Source organism: Geotrypetes seraphini, chromosome 4 (assembly GCF_902459505.1).
Source record: "Geotrypetes seraphini chromosome 4, aGeoSer1.1, whole genome shotgun sequence".
Taxonomy (NCBI): domain Eukaryota; kingdom Metazoa; phylum Chordata; class Amphibia; order Gymnophiona; family Dermophiidae; genus Geotrypetes; species Geotrypetes seraphini.
The window spans coordinates 181,726,658-181,740,003 of record NC_047087.1 but is presented as its reverse complement, the minus strand read 5'-3'; the positions used below and the strand labels follow the sequence as shown (position 1 = coordinate 181,740,003).

Below are 13,346 nucleotides of genomic sequence, written 5' to 3'. Positions count from 1 at the left end.
CAAATCTGATTCCGCCTCCCTGACTCAATTTCAGCAGTGTGAGTTCCTGCTTTAGTGTTTAAAATCATCACGCTTGTCCCTCCATCCTTATACTAATTTCAATACTAGTGTTAGACAAAATTCTCATCCACACCTCCTCCACTCCCAATTCCCTCTTTCAGATGCAGGTCTCTGATACAGATAGATAGGAAGGGTCGCTGAAAAATTCTCAGCCCAACCAAGAAGAGAATGATGTTGAGCCATGAAACTTACAAGTTATTCCACACTTTTCTTGACACTTTTCGTTTCATTTCATATCACTGAAACGAAAAGTGTCAAAAACAAGTGTGGAATAACTTGTAAGTTTCATGGCTCCACATCATTCTCTTCTTGGTTGGGCTGAGAATTTTTCAGCGACCCCTCGTACATTTCCACCGATCTAGCAATAATTTCCAAACTATACAAAAAAACTTAGGATTCCCTTTAATTTTTTTGAACATAAGGAAATTATTTCAATCGTTTTCAGAGCAGAAAATATTAAGAAGAAATATTTTTCCAAAAGTTTTCTTCTCATTAATACTGTATGTAAGTAATTTCTCAGAAGGGATGGAACTATAAGAAATCAGCGGACTTTGCACCAAAGTAGCAGATTTCTCCAAGAAGGGCAGTTCAGAAAGCAGTTTGTCAGGGCTCTGCAGTCAACTGCTTTGGCCAGTGCCCAGGACCAGAAAGAGAAAGTGCAGTGCTTCCAGTGCACAGAACCAGGAAGTGCTCCCGAACTGGGGAAGAGCGTGCAGTGCCCCCAGTGTTCGGACCAGAGCAAAGGCATGGCACTTCCCAATGCTGGAAACCAGAGCAAGGGCACACAGACTAGAGCAAAGGCGTGCAGCGCTTCCAGTGCTCCGACCAAAGCAAGGATATGCAGCGCTTCCCCGCCTCCAGCGCTCGGGACAACAATGAAGAGGTGTAAGGAACAGTTTGTAGTAGTTTCCATTTTGTCTTACTAGTCCCCTGGGAAGTTTTCTTTTTTTTTTTTTTTTGGTTAACCATTAACCGTTGGCAGGCAAGCAATTGTCTTAGGAATTTAAACAATTTCCTTTATAAAGTGCAAAGCAGATAGGTAGATCTAATGTAAGCGCAATGTATAATGCTTAGATGCAATATGTGAATGAATATGAATGGGAATGTATGTAAATGAATGTAAACATGAAGCCATACATACATATATCACATACATGTAAACTTTCACACACATTAGGAGGGGCCGCTGAAAAGTTATCCGCCCCCACCAAGAAGAAAATGATGTGAAGTCATGAAACTTACAAGGTATTCCATACTTTTCGTTTACTTTTCACTTCATATCATATCATTTGAAACGAAAAGTGTGGAATAACTTGTTTCATGGCTCCACATCATTTTCTTCTTGTTTGAGCTCAGAACTTTTCAGCTACCCCTGTATGATATTTGCTTAATATTATACATCCCTGGGAAGGAGGGGGGAGGGGAAGAGAAGGAATTTTTTTTTTTAATTCCACTACAATTCACTGAAAGAAGAAACTAGAAAAATTTATATAGTAATTACCGGTGTGAGAAGTATTATGATTTAAGTATTAAAAAAGGAAACAATCCACCCTGCATCAATAGTAAGCTTTACAGCCTTTTAAAAATTGTGTAAAGAAGGAAGTCCATAAAGTCTTTCCCCATCCTATTCTGAGCTCTTCTGGGAAAACGGGATAGAAAATGAATTCAATAAATAAATAATTATTTTCTATGGAGGGGTGCTGAAAAGTTCTCAGCCCAACCAACCAAACTCCTAAATTCCGAGCTTTTTGCCACTGTTGCTGAAAAGAGTGTTTTCTTATTTCCTTAAGTGCCAATTTTTTTTTTACATTGTTTCAGATCATTGAACCATATCCACATCATTCTCTTCTTGGTCGGGCTGATTACTTTCCAGCGCCCTCTCTATGTCCAACTGCCCTATACACCCTATCAATTAAGATTTTTAAAAAATTATATATACTGTATATATGTATGTATTGTATTGTGGTGACACTGTAAGTAGCATAGGGTCATAAAGTGTACAATTTGAATATTTTTAGTGCTGTAATTGCTTATTGCCTATGTCCCCATTATATTTGGGTGATTTTTTTTTTTTCAAAATGGTGGTAAAAATCCTAATAAATAAAATAATACTACTTTTGGTAGGCACATGGTTTCAAACAGGCACAGGAGAATCTGACACTAAAGAAGGCAGGACACTGCCCTCCCACTCTTAACTCCCACTCACTGCTGTCAGGTACATATATCATGTCCTCTACCATAATCTCCCCAACCCTGAAATATTCTGTCTAAATTAGACTGTAAGCTCTTCTGAGCAGGGACTGTCTATTGTATGTTAAAATGTACAGCGCTGTGTACGCCTTTCAGCGCTATAGAAATAATAAGTAGTAGTACTCTACGCTCATCCACAAGTCTTCCATCTTGCTCTTGTAACTGGTCCTGTCTCAAAATAATCTCAGATTTCTACAGTTGCAGTATAATTATGTATTTATATACCCTTCCCTGTCCCCTTCCCTTTGCAGAAATAAAATAAATTATAAGCAGCTTCTAATTCCACTGTTCTAATAAGTCCACCTGACCTGAAAGTATTGAGTTTATTTATTTATTCAATTTTCTATACCGTTCTCCCAAGGGAGCTCAGAATGGTTTACATGAATTTATTCAGGTACTCAAGCATTTTTCCCTGTCTGTCCTGGCGGGCTCACAATCTATCTAATGTACCTGGGGCAATGGGGGGATTAAGTGACTTGCCCAGGGTCACAAGGAGCAGCGTGGGTTTGAACCCACAACCTCAGGGTGCTGAGGCTGTAGCTTTAGCCACTGTGCCACACACTCCCCCACAGGCAATTTCCCTCACCCTCACATAAGGATGCATAAAGACCCGTTCATCTAAAGTGGTACATGGATATCCACTAGTGTGGGGTAGATGCTGTTGCCCCATCTCCCTCAACCTCCCTCTACAGTAGGCCCCGGGACTGATGGTCTCTATCCCAGTGCCTGTTTTCATTAGAAAAAAAAAAAAAAAAGGAGTCTCTTTCTTACTCCTTGTCTCTTCATCAGTTTCCCTTCCCCTTTCTCCCTGTGAGTGTCCTTCCACCACTTTTTCTTCTCCCCTTCCTTCCCCATCCTTCCCTATCCTCATCTTCGTTCACCTCCTCTTTCATGTTCCTTGCTTTTCACGGTCGTCTTCCTTTCACCCTCTATCTTTCCCTCTGCCCCTCCCCTTTCTCTTTTTTTTTCCATTTCATCTCTGCCCCCCTCAAACCCCCTTGTTTGCTTGCTCCTAAACCTGGACAATGATTGCAGTTTATGAAGTTCTAACTGGTTTTTGTCAGGAAGATCTTTCTCGCTGCTAGGCAGCCTGGCGTGACGGATTAAACATCAACTAGTTAAATAAAAATTAATATCAACTGCCTCCTAACTTCTAATGTCATGTTGTTTATAACTAATGAACTGATTAGGGGATAAACACATCAGGGAGACATTTCTGCTTCCCTGCTCTTTTTTTTTTTTTCCTAGTTGATTCAATGTTCTCTCATTCAAGCTTTCTCCCAGCACACAATTCTGAGGTTTTGGCGCTTTGTCTCCATTATTTTCTATGATTTCTAGTATCTAAATATTACATCTGTCCCTAAGCAAATGCTCTTAATTATTGCCATTATTATGTAAATTCTATTTTATTTGACTTGGTTTGCTCTCCTTTGTTTACTTGGCAGGCAAGTATTTCAAGATAAAGAATCGTCCTCATTCGTGTTTCCAGTTATAAAATGTGTCTTTTCTATGGTTCCTGTACATTGTATTTATGTTTGCAATCTTTATCTACTGAAGGGAACTAGAATGCCTAACCTTATATACTAAACAACTGATATGATGCTGTTAGATGGTGCTTTCCTAATGATTAAACTTACTGAAAATCTCCAATTAAAACCTCTTCTACATATACTGAAAATGATCCGGTTTGTATAGGCTTTCTTATCTTATAACACTTTCTTAATCTGCAAAAAATAGATCTATATGCATTTCTGACCAATTCCAATACTTAACTACTGTTTGCCCAGCAGCTCTGACTGATAAACTAACTGGGAGAGGAAAAAAAAAAAAAGAAATTGGGAGAAGGAAAGAGAAATAGCGTGCTTTAAAAAAAAAAAAAAATCTTGGAAATGCATAAATGCAATTTTAATGAAGAATCAATAGCGGAATAGTTATTTTTCTTTCCTGGGAATCCATCGTTGAGCCGCAGAAAGACTAGAGAGCCGTTAAATCAATGCAACTTTCGGTTGGCGGGTTAGCTTCTATTTTTTCCAAGAGTAGACTGGAAAAGAAGGGAGAGGAAAACAAATCGATATGCCAGGCTTTTCTTCAGTCTAGTAATTATAAGTGATGCCCCTTCTCAGTTAATGATAGTCGGGTATTAGGACGATGCTAAGGGCTCCTTTTACGAAGGTGCGAGAGACTTTTCATCACGCGCTAGCCGAAAAACTACAGCCTGCTCAAAAGGAGGCAGTAGCGGCTAGCGCAGCCGGCGGTTTAGCGCGCAGTATTACGCACGTTAAAATGCTAACGCGCCTCTCTTTCTCTCTGTATTTTGCAGGTTCAAATCTAAACTAGTTTACTCCAATCGCCTGTGTTCCCCTGCACCATACTCCAAACTCTGCCCTTCAACTTTTCTTCTTTAAAACTTCAAAGAATTGCCTTCCAACAGCCTGAACCTGCACTGACCCAAATCCTTCCTTCCAAATCTCATGTTCACCTGCCACCAAATGAATGACTGCACCTACCTCAGGTAACTAACTGCCTACTAGCCACAGATTTCACCCAAACAGGCAACCAGCCAGTCCCTGCCCCCGGCTCTTCTGGTTTCTGAACCTTCCCATCTAAACAGGCGTCTTTTATGCTGGCTTTTTATAACATTTGAAACGCTTTATTTGCTCTGATTGTTATTTATCTTTCTCCCCTCTTTCCTTTTATCAGGTCCCAGTTCAGTAGAGCAAAGTTTCTGTGGCTTTTGTTGTTATCTAAAACCATTTAGTTTTGGATGGTTGCCCTTAGATCTTGAAAGTCAGCGGGGGAAAAGCAAGACACCCAACCGGGAGGAAAGCGCAGGAGGCCGGACGGATCTAGGAGGTTGGATCGGGATGACAGGCCATTAGGTAGTCCCTGGAACATGGCTCACGGCATAGGGCGCTCAGGTAAGCTGCTCCAGTAGGCCGTCTGGCCCTTCCTTTCCTTTCACAATCGGGCCCCTGACTCTGGTTGTGTCAGACAGGAAAGGAAAGAGAAGAGGGTGAATTATTTCCCCAGTCCCATCCAAGAAAAATATTGGGCGGCTAGTTTTAGTCAATGCATTTTTCTACATATAATATAGCCAGCCTTTATGAAAGCTTTCAGAAAGTCTTCTCATAGCTGCCTCTCCTTCGTGCATTCTCCAAAAGGTCGGGGGGGGAAAAAAGAATCATTTATATAATTTCCTCTAATACATGGATTAGGATTAGCTACACACATAGGTCAAGTTTAAATACCATCTGTTTACTCGATAAAGTGTAGAACGCAATAGTAGATAAACTTTTTTAAATCTTGAAGAAAGCCGTCTTGTTTTATGGTCAGTCCTGGACTGGTGTAGGAGAACATTAGTCTGTGATTAGCACCTGCTACCTTTTGAACTGGGGGGGGAGGGGATAAGATTCCGAACTGGATTTTACACATTGCAGCAACTCTATTTTATTTATAACTCTGTTCTACATAAAACTTTGGTTTTCCGCTCATTTATCCAGTTTTTGTTAATTAGCGAAGAATGCTGTGTTAGATCTGAAAACTGCAGATGTCCTTCTTAATTACCTAAAACCATTGTCTATACAAGCTAGCTAATACCTGCAAAATTATACCAAAAGTTCAAGCAGTTTAGTAGGTTTTTACTCTCATTAAAATGTTTAGGGAAAAGTCCATGTGCAAAACAACCCGAATTCAGGTTCTGTTTCTTACACTCGTGATCTTTAAATTTAAACTAGTTAAAACTTAGGGAGTCTCCCCCCACCCCACCCCTCTTTTTTGTTTGTTTGTTTGAACATTTTAAGAAAATAGGTCTTTTTCTGTGGGGCACAATTTTCCATTCTTGTAAACTCTAATTTCTAACACAATATCCCTAGACTAAAGCTGGCTTTACATTTTCAAACCAAGCTTCAGATTATTCAAATAAACTATCACACTGACAGTAAAACTGCACTTACAGTGCTATGTTTACAGCTGTGTCTCCTCTAGTACACAGATTGTAATTTAATAAATCCAGAGTTTGCACATCACATTTCGCTCTCCCTTCTCTATGTGTTTGGTGAAGTCCCTTTGCATTTGAAGTTTAAATAGGGGGATCAATAGAAAACAGTTGTAATGATCTAATTAATTATGGCAAAATTAAAAGCGAGTAGAAAATCAATCTCTGATGGTGTCGAAGATGGAATTAAATTGATAGTCCATCTGTTCACCTCCTAGACCGTATAAATATGCAACCCAAGGACAGAACTAATGGGACCAGGCTGCTTGCCTGGGACTCACGGAGCCCTTCTCTCCCTCTATCCCCCCCCCCCCCTTCCCTCTCTCTCTCTCTCTTTCTCCTGCCTTCTTCTTTTTTATGGCCTTCTCCTTAAAGCTATTTGCAACATTTATAAACTTCAGAATCACACACTGATGCTTCTTCTCCTTTTTTTTTTTTTCTTCTCCTTTGCTAAACTCAACTTCGAAAAATAAATACTGAAAATGCCCCCCACCCTTCTCCCTCTACCATCCTCAAAAACACAAGAGGGCACACACGCCTCTTGTTTTATGCGCTTCTGGAATATTTAGCCACTTTAACCGCTATCAATTTTTGTGTGCCTTTTCACAAGCGAAGCAAAGCTGATTCCACGCTACTCAAATGTAGAAATAAAGGCATTACCAAAATATTCGTTCAACCTTCTGGTGTTTGTTATCTCACTTGCACTCTGTCCATCCTTTCCACTCCTGCAAATAGGAAGTAGAATGGGCTTGTAATGTTTTAAGCTTTCAGCATCTTCTGTGTTTAGCACCTGCTTTTCGATCTTCTTTTATTACTTTTTAGGGTAATATGTCAATTTCGAATATTAAATCTAAGGCCCTCTTTAATTCCTGGCCCTTCATCTGTCTGGATTTGTCACGTGAGAGAGGTCCATAGCGCTGGAATATATATATTTTTTATTGAGTTAAAATGGTTTGCAGGAGGAAAGGGTTACATATAGTTCTTCCTTGCTCCCTCCCCCCCATCACACACCTGCACCTGCTCCACCCTCCGGTAATAGATTGGAGATTATACCCTAGCCTGTGACACATCTCCATCTAACCTCCGATCGACCTGCACCCACAAACTTCAACCTTGCTCGAATTTCTATTCAAAAGAAATATATGATACATGCACATTTAAATAAACACACATTTAAAATAATAATATTCATAGGCTTGGCTGGTAAGTAAATAGGAAGCCTTTTCCTGTACAAACAGAATTTCTCCTAAGTACCTTCTCTCGGTAATTATGCTTAATGTAGTCAAATCAAAGCATACGAGAATAATGGTGATCTTTGCTATCTTCCGGCTTCCCCTGAAAAGAAAGAAAGACAGACAGAGAGAAAGAAAGAAAGAAAGATAGAAAGAAAGAAAGACAGAAAGATAGAAAGAAAGAAATGACAGTATGTATCTATATCTCTGAATCCAACAAAGTCAAACGAATTCTATTGTATGTTTTTCCCGGATTTTTCAGAAATAAGTGCTTTTCTCAAAGCAAAATTAACGAGCTATAAACAACTCTCCCAACACATTAATTTAAATTTGCCTATTTGTGCCTTTTGAATCCAGCGAATAATTGGACTTAACGCGTAGTTTTCCCCCTACCCAAGTTCTACTAAAACGGTTAATTTATAAGTTATAAAGGGCAACTAGTCAAGCTCCTGTTTATTCCCACCCCCTTTCCTCAACCCCTCCCTGTCCGCAGTCCTTTCACGCCACCTTACTATATACAGTTGGAAAGATTTGTGTGCGCGTGGAGGGAGGGAGCGGAGGGGAGGATGTTAAATTCTTCCCATCGTGAAACTGTTGGTGTCTGTTCTTATCCAAGTAACTTTCTTTTATTTTCCCTGTACACTATGTTTTAAGGATTTACAGTAAAGACAGCGGTTACATTTTATTTTAATTAATAGCCCGATCGTGTAGCTCCCCCTCCCCATCACCACCACCACCAAAAAAAGTGCCCTAGAGTGATTCCCTCATCACCCATCAGATCTATTAATTGATGTATTGAAAAGCAGTATTGATTGGCACATCTTAATGGAAGCTACACCGCTTCTTCCTCTAGGCTTTGCCCTCCAGGCGATCCTCAATAAAAGAACTCTTCAGGCGATAGGTATCAGCAGGGAAATTTAATTTCAAGCCCTCATTTTCAAAGATTAGAACACATTTAAAACATACACACGCACCTATTGCACATCGGAACTAATTGAATTAGAAATCAAAATGTTGGACTAATCGTTGTTCGCGGGGGGGGGGGGGGGGTTTAACCACTGCTATGAAAAAGGAATAAACACAAAACCACAGTATTTCTCATAAGTTCACCTTTGTGTTTGTCTAGCCTGCAACACACTACACTTATAACTTTAACAGTTTGAAACCAACCTGTCCCCATGTACTGATTTTGAACAGGATTATTTTTTTCTCCCTGACAAACATGATTATTTTGGTTGATCTGATGGCACTTACTGAAGAAGAGACTATTTGCATTTTTACAGTAGATTTAGAAGCTTGGAAGTTGGAACTTACAGCCAGGGTGTCCGGCCGGCAGAGGGGGAGTCCAGCAGGTCAGAAGAGCTCTACTTCATTGATAGGTGATGTTTGGGAACCTGAGAGGGGAGAAGATGGGAAAGAGATGGGAGGAGAGAGACAGAAAAAAAAAAAAAAAAGAAGAGAGAGGAAAGAAGGAAGAGAGTAAAAGGACGGAAGGAAAGGCTGAACATAGCGGTAAAGAAGAAGAAGAAGAAGAAAAAAAAAAAAAGCAGCACGGTGCAATCCTCGTCGTCTGAACAGAGAAGGGGCCCCTCTTTCGGTGGCACTTGCTCGCCGTCTCTCTTTCTGTTCTCCACCTACTACTCTGGCCGCGGCGGGGGGGGGGGGGGGGGGGGAGGTGAGGCAGAGACAGAGACTGAGCGACAGAGAAGAGAAAAAGAGAGACAGAGACAGAAAAACAGGCTGCAGGGAGATGAGGCAGATGAGGGACTGATCACAGCTTCTCTCTCTTTCCCTCCCTACTTCCCAGCTGATTTCTTCAACCCAAATAGTCAGTTTGGCTTAATTCACCGCCTGTGAGTTCCTTCTTTTCAACCCCCCCCTCTCCCTCCCCTTGCTGTAAAGTGCTTCTCGCCCTCTCCAAACCCCTTTCCCGGGTCCATTATTTTAAATCTGTGCTGCTTCCTTCATTTCTCTTGCAGTATGAATAGTTAACCGCTTCTTGTTTCATTCTCCCATTTTGTCTTGTTATCTTAATATCCCTTTTTTTAAATTAATTCCTTCTTAGCATCTCGGTCTCTCTGTCTTTCTCTCATTCGTGTCCCCGTCGCTGTGTTGGGTCTGTTCTCACCAGTACCCAGAGGCCATTAACAGCTGATGTTAAAGATGAATGACTCTTACCAAATCCCTTTTAATTAGCCGTCAGCCTTGGTCTTTTGCTGTTTCGAGGGGGTTAATCTTTGTGTACTGAAATAAAACCATCCTTAAAATTGCATTTTCAGTTTGTTGTTGTTGGTTTTTTTTTTTTTTTAAGTTTTCACGAATATCTGGAGTTGGATTTCGACTCTGCCTACTCTTGAAATAATAAATAAACCAATTGTATTTTAAATTGAAATGTGTTTTCTGGTCTTTTTGCTCAGTCTTTTTATTTTTCTTTTCGGCAGAGCTAAACAATGGCGAAAGATGCTCAAACTCCTAAAAGTTCCAGTATTGCAGGATATTGAAGGTTTATGTTGTTGTTTATGAGTTTAGTTTTGTCTCTTGCTGTCAAAAAAGTTCTGATTTTTTTTTGAGTTGATTAATAAAAATATTGGGACTAAAAAAGTTCAGATTGTCCCACCACATACTCTGGAAAAGCTTCCCAGCAATATAACTATTTCTGCTAACAGGCGGAATCTATTGGTAGGTTACATGGGATTAGACCGTGAAAGACCTGAAATTTCAACTGAAAAAAAATAATAATAATTAAAAGTGCCATAAAAATCAAAGAAACCATTAGTTACCTACAAGAAAATATCAATGCACGATTGCTTTTTCCGTATTGTACTGTTCGGACATTAGAATTCTAGCCACTCATTAAATTATGTGATACTCTTTGTTCAGCAGGCCTTAACAAAAAAGAAAATCTTGTTTATCGTGTTTTTTTCTCTGGCTATCAGCAGTTTCCTTTTTATTTTATTCCTCACTTTATTGGTGTATTATTGTTAGAGGTTATATAAATGTTTCCGTATGTGGTAACTGTAAATCCCAACATTTACAAATGTCCCGGAGGCAAACTAACCCTGGATGGGGGGGAGGGGGGAGAGAGAGAGAGAGACGGGAGGGGAGAGACAAGGAGGAGGGTCTCCCATTACTGCTTATTAAAAGAGAGCTTTTAATAAGCGTCTAATTCACTCATCTGGAGTTTTATGGAGAAATTAGAGGGTGCAAAAGAAGTCACTCTCCAGCAAGGCCTACTCTCTAAGAGCAAAAAGCACAAAACGCTAGAGAAAGAGTTACCTTTTGTTGTACTGAAACAGAAGCTGCGTTTCTTTTAATGTCCCTCTCCCACAGTAAATTAAGTTTCCCGAATGTAGTCATTCAAAACGTCCTCCTAACCCACTTTTCTCCATATATTGGACGTATTATACCACGGGAGAGAAGATAAACTATTATTTTTTCCTCTTTCATAATCTATTTTACCAATATGAGCTCAGCATAGCTAATCTTGATATGAAAATATTAAACACAGAGCTGAACTATAAATATAACACACACACTTGCTCTATTATGTCCGGAAATGACTAAATAACTGATTTGGAGAGGCATGATAGCAAGGGTAAGGATAAAATATAACGGGGGGTGGGGGAGGGGGTGAGTTGCTGAAAAGTTCTCAGTCCAACCAACCAACTTCCTAAATTCTGAGCCTTATTTTGCCACTATAGCTGAAAAAAAGTGTTATCTTCTTTTATTAAGCGCCAATTTGCAGAAACAAAATTCTAAGGCAGGGGTAGGGAACTCCGGTCCTCCAGAGCCGTAGTCCAGTCGGGTTTTCAGGATTTCCCCAATGAACATGCATTGAAAGCAGTGCCTGCAAATAGATCTCATGCACATTCATTGGGGAAATCTTGAAAACCCGACTGGAATACGGCTCTCGAGGACCGGAGTTCCCTACGGTTTTTTTGTTGTTTTTTTTTTTTTTACATCGTTTCAGATCATTGATTGAACCATATCCAGGTCATTCTAGTCTAGCTTGGGCTGGGATCTTTTCAGCACCCCCTCATAGGCCCTTGAGTTCTGTTGGAGGCAGGCCCCAAATGTTCAATCTCAATTGTAAAGCAGTGGTTATGAAGATATGTGCAAATGTCATTTATGTACAGTATACCATAAGTACACCTTTGATGTGCATCAGATCCATGCACAGGACATGTACCACTATGGCGCGGTAAATCCACAATTCTGCGCGTTACAGGAAGAGAGTAGTTTATGAATGGTGTACCTCAGCAGTAATAGATATGACCACGTTATGTCACTCGTGTGTGTGTGTGTATTTGTATGCCTGTGTGTGCTCGTTTGTATTGATCTTCACACCTTTGTCTCCCAATCCTTCTTTTCTCTGTCTTGGTCTCTGCCGGATCTATAGTCTAAGAGCTTGCTTTGTTGAGAAAGTGCCTCTCTACATTGTTGCCTTTTCCCCCTCAATGAGGCTGTAAAAGGACTCTCCGGCTTGTCTCGTTTTTGTGGAAAATGCCCTCTTGTAAAGAGTAGAGGTTAAAGTGTCGGTTCCTGAATAAAGAGCCGCACACGTGGGCCATCGCCATTTAGGGAAAACAAATGCTGGGGGGGGGGGGGGGGGGAGAGAATACACGAAAAGATAGGGAAGATTTCTGTCCATTTGTATCAAAGTGCCAGGGTTGTGCACAGATATTTTTCTAATTCGTTTTGGTATTTTTTTTTTCTGTTATTCATGAGACACTGAGGCCAAATATGACTATCAAACAAGGAAGAGAGAGAGATAAAGAGAAATTAGGGGGGGTCTTAGATTGAAAAAGAAAGTAGCTTTAGGGGGAATGTGCTCTGATGTGTGAAATTGCAGCCCTTGGTGCTCCATATTGTACCAGAGTCTCTCCAAAAACTCGTCCTCTAACGTGACCAGAGGGGTTTCCAGCCGCTTCTCACTGTCCAAACATAGAAGGACCCCTAGAAAGGGAGGAGGTGGGGGGGGGGGGGGCGGGAGGAACCAGGCGAGGGCTGCTTGGGGTGTGTGTGTGCGTGCGCGCGCACGCGTGCGTGTGATATCTACAGACCATGTTGTACACCCACCCTGGAAATGTAAGAATAGAGTCGAGATGCTTCTTTTACATTTTATCTCTAAATCAGAAGAGCATACAAGCACACTACTCTCGCGTCCCTGTGCCTTCTCCCCTCCCCCCCCTCCCCTCAATTTAATGCATATTCCAAAAAGCTCTATTAAATTTGAGTTCGGTTAATTTGATAATAGCGCGATGAAACATCCTCTGCATCCTTCCACTTAAATTAGGTGTCTCTAAATTAGTCGATTTGTAAGCCGCACCCTAAGGAAACATCACATCAGTTCTCTCTCTTTTTCTTTTTTTAAAATAAATATCTAGGAATCTTAATCGAGAAACTAAGTAGCAATAAACCACACTTAGGAAGAAACTGTAAAAATTTGTTAGAAAGATCTCTCTCTTTGGCTCTCTTTCTTAGTTTGACCCTCGAAATGCTACGTTCCTTTCTTTTACCTTTTAACCTCATTTCCTTGGCAAAAGGGGGGCAGAAATTCAACCACAAAAGAGTCCTCAAATATTTATAACTGTTTGGATTTTTTTTTTTTTCTGGCTCTAAAGTGATACTTTGGTTGAAAACTATGCTTGGGCTAATGTTTGTAGATCTGCTTTAATTGTGTTTGATGGAGTTCGGGAGATCCTTTCATACAATAGAATACAAAAGCACTGCTTATGCATTGTTATTACTGTAGATTCTATGGAGAAAGTATATGTAATTACATGGCTAAAGAAGAGGTGTTTTCTGAA

The 13,346-nt window shown here is 40.4% G+C and overlaps 1 protein-coding gene and 1 long non-coding RNA gene across 4 annotated transcripts in view; one reads left to right on the top strand and one right to left on the bottom strand.

Annotated features, from left to right (window-relative positions):
• The window catches only part of LOC117359577, a 42,876-nt gene that overhangs the window by 23,269 nt on the left and 6,261 nt on the right, over positions 1 to 13,346 (bottom strand). Inside the window, exon 1 of one of the 3 annotated variants that reach the window (XR_004539273.1) lies at positions 8,851 to 9,017. The exons of the other annotated variants lie outside the window; for them this stretch is intronic. This is a non-coding gene — a long non-coding RNA (uncharacterized LOC117359577). Of the gene's footprint in view, positions 1 to 8,850; positions 9,018 to 13,346 lie in introns of those variants that run through there. 3 annotated transcript variants of the gene reach the window in all.
• Positions 4,692 to 13,346, top strand: part of PAX2 (paired box 2) — a 371,803-nt gene continuing 363,148 nt past the window's right edge. The window contains exons 1-2 of the mRNA XM_033942589.1: positions 4,692 to 4,822; positions 5,089 to 5,228. Coding sequence (XP_033798480.1) covers positions 5,204 to 5,228 — 25 coding nt within the window. The 5' untranslated portion in view covers positions 4,692 to 4,822; positions 5,089 to 5,203. The remainder of the gene's footprint in view (positions 4,823 to 5,088; positions 5,229 to 13,346) is intronic.